General features: G+C 36.2%; 1 protein-coding gene across 8 annotated transcripts in view; it reads left to right on the top strand.

Moving 5' to 3' along the window:
• Positions 1–10000, top strand: part of LOC135200811 (glutamate-gated chloride channel-like) — a 517881-nt gene that overhangs the window by 396781 nt on the left and 111100 nt on the right. For all 8 annotated transcript variants that reach the window (XM_064229474.1, XM_064229473.1, XM_064229477.1 and 5 more), the window contains one exon: positions 5980–6049. In XM_064229474.1, the coding sequence (XP_064085544.1) occupies positions 5980–6049 (70 nt within the window). The remainder of the gene's footprint in view (positions 1–5979; positions 6050–10000) is intronic.

The following is a 10000-nucleotide window of genomic DNA, read 5'->3' as shown; positions in this document are numbered from 1 at the left end:
TAGACAGTAATGTTAAGGACTCGGTAGTGAGTAGTTTCGCCGATGACACAAGAATAAGTAGAGAAATTACTTGTGATGAAGATAGGAACGCGCTACAAAGAGACCTTAACAAAGTATATGATTGGGCAGAGGTAAATAGGATGGTATTTATCTCTGATAAATTTGAATCAATAAATTATGGAGATAGAGAAGGAAAGCTATATGCATATAGGGGACCTAATAAAATGAGACAATCACAAATAAGGAAGCAGTTAAAGACCTTGGTGTGATGTTGAATTGGAACATGTTATTCAATAATCAAATAGCAATTCTATTGGCAAAATGTAAAGCAAAAATGGGAATGTTGTTACGGCACTTCAAAGCAAGAAAAGCTGAACACATGATTATGCTATATAAAACGTATGTTCGTAGTCCACTTGAATATTGCAATATGACATGGTACCCACACTATCAAAATGATATTGCACAAATAGAGAGTGTACAAAGGTCCTTTACAGCTAGAATAGAAGAAGTTAAGCATCTTGACTACTGGGAAAGACTACAATTTTTAAAATGATATTGTCTAGAAAGGAGAAGAGAACGCTACATGATAATTCAGGCATGGAAACCGATAGAAGAAATTGCCGAAAACATCATGGAGCTAAAAATATCAGAAAGAGCAAGCAGAGGTAGGTTAATAGTGCCCAAAACTATACCAGGAAAAATAAGGAAAGCACACAGGACATTAATCCACTACGCACCAGCATCGACAATGCAGCGTCTATTCAATGCGTTGCCAGCTCATCTGAGGAATATATCAGGAGTGAGCGTTGATGTGTTTAAGAATAAGCTCGACAAATATCTAAGCTGCATCCCAGACCATCCAAGATTGGAGGATGCAAAATATACCGGAAGATGCACTAGCAACTCTCTGGTAAGACATTAGAGGTGCCTCACACTGAGGGACCTCTCTCTCTCTCTCTCTCTCTCTCTCTCTCTCTCTCTCTCTCTCTCTCTCTCTCTCTCTCTCTCTCTCTCCAAAAAAAAGCCATAATTTCCATTCAATATTCCTTCAGGGACAATATTTCCGTCTTCGGAGTTTTTTTTTTTTTCCCATTAGGACCCTTTCATGTGATACGACCCTATTTTTACAAAAGAAGAATCCCAGATAACCCGCCGCATTTCCTTTGATGCTCCAAATCCCCTTTGATTGTAAACTCGGGGCCAAATGCATACACCAGCTCATTTTTGGTATTGCTTCGTGGTCTGGAAATCTTTGGGTTTTCTATAGATTTCTTCTGTATACGGCAGCCAATTGTAGTAATGCTTCTTGGTATGGGAATCCTTTTTTGATGTTGCTTCTTACGAAGGTTTTTTTTTTTTTTTCAGCGTTTCTTGGGAAAGAATTTTTAATTAATTAATTTAGTGATTTTTTTTTTTTTTTTTTTTTTTTTGGCAACGCATTTTGGGAAAAAAATATTTTCAGCACTTCTTAAGAAAGAATTTTTTTCCAGTGCATCTTGGGAAGATTTTTTCTCAGCGCTTCTGCGGATTTTTTTTTTTTACTTTTTGCATTGTTCCCGGATTTATTATTATTATTTTTTTTTTTTTTTTGCGTATTTTCTTGGATTTTTTTTTTTTTTTCTGCTCTTTGGAATTTTTCTTTTTGCGCGCCTCTCAGGAAATATATATATATATAATATATATATTTTTTTGCAGCACTTCTTGGGAAAGAAAATTACGTCGGTTATGCACCTTGTTTTTTATATTCCTTTTGATGTTACTCCTTGATAAGATTTTTGGCACTTCGCAATAATCACGATTTAACTTTTTGCCATAAGAATTTTGAAGCAATGCAATTTTGGTATGTCATCAGAAGATTCACTGAGTAAGGATTGGGTAATTGCCACCGAAATCAGTAGGTCAGCTTGTTCACTAAGTTGAAATTAACCATTGGGAGCAATTTCAGCAATTAACTGTAATAACCCATGCTCACATAAAACTTTTTACATGTGCGCGTATGTTAGGGTAATTCCGCGTACATTCGCCTTTGTAATACTTTTCCCGTCAATTTCGGTAATGTCGGCAGTGACTGGTAAAAGCTTTTCGCTTTATTTTTTTTTTACTTGCCATGTAGGTTAGATTACAAGTGTGCCGCGAATAGGATCAAAATGGGATAGATTACAAGTGTGCCGCGAATAGCGATCAAAATGGGAATAATTATATGAGCGTGCTCTCATTCCATTTACAATTCACGGAAGCGCAATAATTGATTATGGTCGCTTTTTGAGAATATTTTCAAGACCCTACCTGTAGAGCAGCCTAAATTTCGTCAATCAATCAGTCACCGTGTCAGTGACGTGAAATCCAAACCATTTCCTCATCGAAGCAGCTCTCGGGCTATATCTTGTGTTGAAATCACATAAACGTGGAAGCGATGTCAGAGTCCTTGTGTCTAGTTCATAAAAGGGAGAGGATGATGGTATATTTGAAATAAATTACTCTTTTTGACGGTTAAGAATAACTGAAATCCCCATATCTGGTCTTAGCGTGTGGTTGCAGCCTCCCGTCTGCAGTAGGAATATAGATCCTCGCTTGATTATTTCTCTTCCGTAACAACTTTTCTACGCATGCGCTGAACATCCACACGCTGTAGCACCAACGGGTACACTTTCACGCACTTACAGAAGTATTTCACGTTGCGAATCCCATTAAACTAAATGACATTTATTTATTTATTTATTTATTAGCCATGACGTCACCAAAAAATGATCAAAGGTCCCGTCGGACGAAAATTCCCGGTTGGAATCTATGATGGCGTCTGTGACGCCTCCTGGCGGGAATGGAATTTGCTGGTCTGTTAAGCCTCGGAATTCGAGTAAACAAGACTCCGTGGAAATCAAAGGGAGGGCGAATACAAACACGCTTCCTCGTCCGGGTCCTGGTCCGTTTTCCTAAACATGTCGTTAAATGGCGGTAATACGAGAGAGAGAGAGAGAGAGAGAGAGAGAGAGAGAGAGAGAGAGAGAGAGAGCGAATGGATGTGTTCAGCCAACAGAAGTGCTGTAGGTGTGAGTTGATCAAAGTCAGATATATATATATATATATATATATATATATATATATATATATATATATATATATATATATATATATATCTATTGCCAACCAACGGACACCAATTTTAATGTTTAAGTTTTGCTCTCATCTGCATTTAACTACAAAAGGGCTCTTCTTGGACAGCTTATATTCAGTGATTTTGATTTACGCAATAACAATAATAATAATAAAATAATAATAATAATAATAATAATAATATCGAAATATCAGATACGGCGACCCTCTTACGCATGGTTCCAGAGAGAGAGAGGAGAGAGAGAGAGAGAGAGAGAGAGACGAGAGAGAGAGAGGAGGAGAGAGAGGATGAGAGAGATGAGAGGAGAGAGAGAGAGAGAGGGGGGGGGGTTGTTTACCATCTTATGACCAAAACCAATAGAAACGTACGGGTGTAACATTTGCTATTGATAAAGATAAACAAAAACAGAAAGACCGAATTATGTTGTGAAAAGTATGTCAAGGTAAATGCCATTTTTTACTTGGATTTTATCTTCATCAACAATCTTGCCTGGTTTTGGTCATAAGGGAACAGGGATTAATGAATAAACCATTCATTGCATGCAGGGATGACGTTATGTTTATTGTTTGACATCAGTTTAGGAAGGCGGATTAGGTAAACGTCATTTAGTAGAAATATGTAAGCTCAGTCATCGCAGTATTAAATAGTTTAATCTTCTAGAAATCTCAATACTGTTATTCATTTCAGTGCTACTTCCTCCCGATCTCCGTGTTTGTCCACACTTCTAACTCTGTCACAGACGTACGTTATATGTTTCCTGTTTAGTTTCTTGCAATCCGATCATAATACCTCCAGTCTTGACGGTAAGATGGTAAACAACTTCTCTCTCTCTCTCTCTCTCTCTCTCTCTCTCTCTCTCTCTCTCTCTCTCTCTGTGGAACCACGCGTAAGAGGGTCGCCGTATCTGATATTTCGATATTATTATTATTATTATTATTATTATTATTATTATTATTATTATTATTATTATTATTGCGTAAATCAAAATCACTGAATATAAGCTGTCCAAGAAGAGCCCTTTTGTAGTTAAATGCAGATGAGAGCAAAACATAAACATTAAAATTGGTGTCCGTTGGTTGGCATAGATTTTGTCGGCCTTATATACAAACAGAGAGAGAGAGAGAGAGAGAGAGAGAGAGAGAGAGAGAGAGAGAGAGTATGCACTCGGCTCTAGAGGAGACTATGCGGTGTGCTTGTGTGTGTATGTGAGAGAGAGAGAGAGAGAGAGAGAGACAGAGAGAGCGAGAGAGCGGGCGGGAAACAGACATACCCTAAGGGTGGACTTCAATATCACAAACGACCTTAACTGCGTGTAATTGATTGCGGATTAAGCCGCCATCACAGCGTCAATTTCCTCAGCGCTGAATGGATGGATGAAGGAAATTTGTATTGCTGGATTTGGGTGAATTTCCGTACATTACCTCCATGGACCCCCCAGTACTTTGAGGGTCCTCCGTTATTCTCTGCAGATGTCGTATTCCTTTATTGTGTTCTTTATTTCCTGGAACACTGTATTCCTTTGCTGAGTCACTGAAAATCGGTGTTCTCTTACAGGCTTCATGTAACGGCATCGAGTATGATTTTCTGAATTCCTTTGCCAAATTTGTGACTGAATACGATCTTCCTTTAAGCCAGAAGCTCGTTGGTATTTGCTTGGCAACCGTATTCCTTATGATTTTTGGATATCCATGGTCAAATAGCCACTAGAAGGGTGGATTCATTAAATGGGGGTGGAAAGAAAATAAAGGCCAAAATAATATTTTTTATCCTTATTTAATTTAAAAACAAATGACCAACTAACTATAGCAAGTCGATTTCCAGCTATATATTTCCTGTTGCCAAAGAGCTGTTTTGAGAGTCGCTCTGTCGTGTTATTGCATCCTTTCCTCAGTCTTTTAAAGTTGCTGAGGCTTTTCAAGACGTGAATGTGGATTTCAGTGCAATATTTCGTATCGTGGACTTAACTGCGTTCGAGTTATCCTCTTGCTCTGTGGCCTACTTGGGGAATTTGACTTTTTATTCGCCACGAAATTCCCGAGACTTTTGAAGTCTTGCTAAAAGCGGTGAAGGAACACGAGATTTTTTATTTATTTATTTTTTTTTTTTTTTTTTACCTTACGCCAACCTTTGCTGAAATTGGAATTTGCGCATTTTACATTTTTCGTGATAATAATTATTCCTCATAGGGGTTTTCATGTGTGTGATGGCTTTGAGCGTTTTCTTGCTTTTATTTATTTATTATTATTTTTTTTTTCCAGATATGACAGTGGTCGTAGCAATTTGTTTATCGTGCGGCCTCAATGTCTTTTTTATTTTATTTTTTTTTTGTGTGTGATGGCTTTGAGCCTTTCTGTTTATATTTTTTTTATGACAGAAATCGTAGTAATAAGAAATTAATGCATGTGTTAGTTTAACAGTTACCGCTGCTGACTTTGCAGTAAGTCTTTATGTCTTTAAATACGATGTGAGGTGTTCAACCGAAGGTGTTAAATTTTGTAAGTGAGAGCTAATGCGAAGATGAATATACTGGGTATATAGTATACATTCAATTTATGTGCTTGCATGTGCATGTATTCCTTACTCTTGTTGTTAGATTTATGAAGTGCAGCTGATGCTATAAGTGTAATATAAACATATATATATATATATATAATATAATATATATATATATAGTGTATGTATGTATTTCTTACTCTTAGTGTTGAAATTATAAAGTTGTTAAAAATCATAAGTGACAGTTAGTTTGGTTATAAAGTAGGTATATGTACATACAATTTATGTATTTTTGTATGTATCTCTTAATTGTATTGTTGAAATCATAAAGTTGAAAATAACGTTTTCATATTTTTTTTTTTTTTTTGCAGGTCTGATGGCAACGACGATGGGGCGGTCACTAACTCCTCTGCTTTTTATTTTGCTCATGTGTGTTTTCGGGTAAGTAAATTTTACGTCTTGATTAGAATTAGAAAAAAAAAAGTGCAAAACGCGCAATCGAGTTTTCTGTACATCGTATATTCAAGACATGGTCTATCTGGACCGTGAATCAAGGCTACAGAATCTTTGACCACCGACCCTTGGTTGCCTGGTCTGTATTGTTGCCAGACGCACGATTCTGCCTAACTTTAACGTTAGGTTAAAAAAATTTTTTTAAAATTTAAAAAAATCAAAAAAACTAATGAGGCTAGAGGGCTGCAATTTGCTATGTTTAAAGATTGGAGGGTGGATGAGCAACCTACCAATTTGCAGCCCTCTAGCCTCAGCAGTTTTTCAGATCTGAGAGCGGACAGTTAATTTATAAAGCTTTAGTTATGAATTAATTTGATTGTTTTTGGACGTCGTGACTGTGGGGATTTGTCATCAGTTGGACCCTTGCCCAGATAGGATTTAGCAAATCTCTTCTTACGGGGCTTCTGGGATTTTCTTGTGGTTATATCTTTCTTCCGCAAACATATTCACGACGTCTTTTTTTTTTTCTTTATCTAGTGACTTTCAAAGGACCTCAGATTCATTGTTACTAAGGAAGAAAAAATAGAGCTCTTTTGTGTAGCCATTGAAATGGTAGTAATGTTGGGCCTACCAAAACGTTTTAGTACTTAGTCTTCTTTCAGAACGAAGCCGAGAACTGTTAGTGGCCACCTTATTTGTTTGCACTTTTCCGGTTTAATGTACATACGTATATACATATTACAAAGTAAGATTAGTGATCCAGGCTCGACCCTTCCTATCTTATCCAGCCTGGGAACCAACCAGTGTGTGTGTGTGTGTATATATAATATATATATATATATATATATATATATATATATATATATATATATATATATATATATATATATATATATATATATATAGAAAGGTAAGTGCAACAAGTGCATTTCGTAGTGTAGGTACTTGTTCCACGTCCCTGTTTCACTTACCTTTCTACCGTGGATTTAAGGAGGATATATATATATATATTTATATATATATATATATATATATTTATATATATATATTATTAATATATAAATATATATATATCGTACATACATCCATGCACAAGTGGACCTCGAAAACGGATGAATTTCCTCTCAAGCAAACTGATTATTAGTCCCCTCATGACAAAGCAGGTTCTATCACAATGCATACTTCCATGTAAACACCTGATGTTTACTTATCATTACTGTGCTATCCTTTCTTTCCAAACAAAGGCCATTCTCTGTATTAATACTCCCGTTGTCCATGGGACGTATTCGCATCAGTCGTCATCGGGAGAAGATTGGAATTCCTCTTTGATCACCGAGGAGGGACATTCTTGAGAAGATCATTTGCATATGAAAACTAATTATATAGTTCTTTAATTAAACGGATGAAGCTGAGCGGAAACATTTGCTTTGCAAAGGAATTAAGCTCTAAATGCTTATTTCGTCATACTTTATTTTTCTATTAACGAGTTTTTAAAGAATACTTTTTATTTGAATTTTTATTGAGGAATTTTTTAAGACGGAAAAATTTGTAAGTATTTCGCCGTGAACTCGAGAGTAATATTTTGCGTAACACTTCCTTTACATGAAAAAAATAGTTGAGACAGAACTGGTTCTTTTGGCGCTCATGGCTACAGTTTAAATGCTTCATGGAGTCTTTTGCAATTACTAAAAGCATCCTAATTGCTGTTATTGATGCTTCTGTCGTAGAAGTTGAGCAAGCTTGCACATTGCACAGTGAAATGATTTATTAACGCGAGAGAAAGGAAATGGAATTATTGGTGGATTTTTATTTCATGAAACGTGTTTAGAATTGGCTGTCATGCTTTCGTTTAACGAGTGAGCTGTCATAGATATATCCAAAGCGGGTGCGTTCAATTAAAAGAAAAGTTATTACGAATTTTTTGCTTTGCCATGAGGAGAGGTCAGAATTTCGATATCAGAATGTTTGAGGATATAGAGGAAATTAATAAAATAAATTGTACATTTTTTAACATAGGGAAAAAAGGGAGTACAGGAGGACATTCCCTTTACGCTTGCATTGATTAAAAGCAATTAATGCTTTAAATTTATTACGTGCAACTCTTGCATTCGCTTGACATACGAGAAATGGGGACGCGCATGCGCGTATGAAGGTTAGCTGTCAGTAGTGACCGAACTTGCATCACCAGCGTTAGTCCACTTTGGCTCTTGACCTGAATAATCCATTGTATTTTTTTTTAACCCAAGTAGTGAATTATGTACTTGGTAGGGAGTGAACTGTGGTTGGTTACAGCTAGGTTAGAGGGTAGTGTGGGCATTACAACCTCATCCTTTAAAAAAAGAAAAAAAAGGAACTGGTAGGTTTAACACTGAACTGGAGCCACCTCCTCCAAGAGAAGAGGTTTATGGTGAACACACATACACACACACATATATATGTGTGTGTGTGTGTGTGTGTGTGTCTGTGTGTGTGTGTATGTATGTATGTATATATATATATATATTATATATATATATTATATATATATATAGAGAGAGAGAGAGAGAGACGAGAGAGAGAGAGATGAGAGATGAGAGAGAGAGAGAGCAAACTTCTGTGAGCTGTTAATTCCCTCGTGTCAACGAGAATTTGTGGAAAGGGCCCTCCCATTTATTTGTAAATTCTTTCCGATTACTTTTGCTTCTTTTTTTCTTTATTTTTATTTGTAGAAGTGTCGGGGCCCCTGGGATATGGGGCCATTTCTACCACCAGCCTTAATATGTTTACAGTTTCCATCACAAAATATATAGAGATGACTAAAGGGAGCATGGAAGGTATTCTTTATTGCCCTAAATCATTGGCTTAGGAGATTAAGTCACGTAAGATTAGGTACCTAGTTGCAAGCACTAAATTTAAAAGGGTTACATGTATTTGATGAAAAATAAGATGCGTTAGAATGATTGTGTTTAGTGAGACTAAATATTGTCATAAATAATTGTTAGTGAGATGGATAGTATCAAAATACATCGCTGCATCACCCGAGTTGATTCCGTAGAGAGTTTTCTCTATCTTTCTTCTGTCAGCTTTCTCTTGGTTAGTCATAATCGGGTGGGAATAATGAAGAAAATCAGGATTTATGTTATTTGATTGTAGTTAAATATGGAGAGTATTGTCCATCGCTTTACATATGAATCTAATACTATAATATCTTGAGATGATCTCGACAAGATTAACGTGTTAGTGGTAATGCTGATTTGTAAAGAAGAGAACGCGTGTTGTTGACCATGTAATACACTGGATTATTTATTCTTTTAGTGGTTTTACGGGAATGGATATCTGTTGGCAACATTGAATTACGGAATTCCAGTTGCTTCAAAGCCGTAAAATAGTCTAACTGAATTTATGGGCATTTAGTACTTGTATATTGGTGTTCACTGATGGTTCAAAACCGATAAATATTAGGTCTTTATCCCAGCGAGAGTGCTTAGTCAGTTTAAACGAAATAAAAGAAAAAATAACTCACATACATATATGAAGGAAAACTTACATATAGTGAAGAGTGCGATAAAAGAATGTAAGCGGAAAGACGACTTGAAAAAAACGATAGAAGGCGAACTTTTTCGCTAACTGCAATAATTGAGATAGCGACATTGAAAGTTATAATGAAGTCGCCCAAAGCAGAGAGAGACGAACTCCGCTATATGCAATACTACTTGCTATAGCGACATTGAAAGTTATAATGAATTCGTCCAAAAGCAGAGAGAGGCGAACTTCGCTATATGTAATACTACTTGCTATAGCGACATTGAAAGTTATAATGGAATTCGTCCAAAGCAGAGAGAGGCGAACTTCGCTATATGTAATACTTGATATAGCGTCATTGAAAGTTATAATGAATTCGTCCAAAGCAGAGAGCGACGAACTTCGCTATATGTTAATACTTGATATAGCGTTCATTGA

The sequence above is a fragment of the Macrobrachium nipponense genome, chromosome 27 (genome assembly GCF_015104395.2).
Source record: "Macrobrachium nipponense isolate FS-2020 chromosome 27, ASM1510439v2, whole genome shotgun sequence".
NCBI classification, from domain to species: domain Eukaryota; kingdom Metazoa; phylum Arthropoda; class Malacostraca; order Decapoda; family Palaemonidae; genus Macrobrachium; species Macrobrachium nipponense.
The sequence above is the reverse complement of the archived record's forward strand: the minus strand, read 5'-3'. Positions and strand labels throughout refer to the sequence as shown.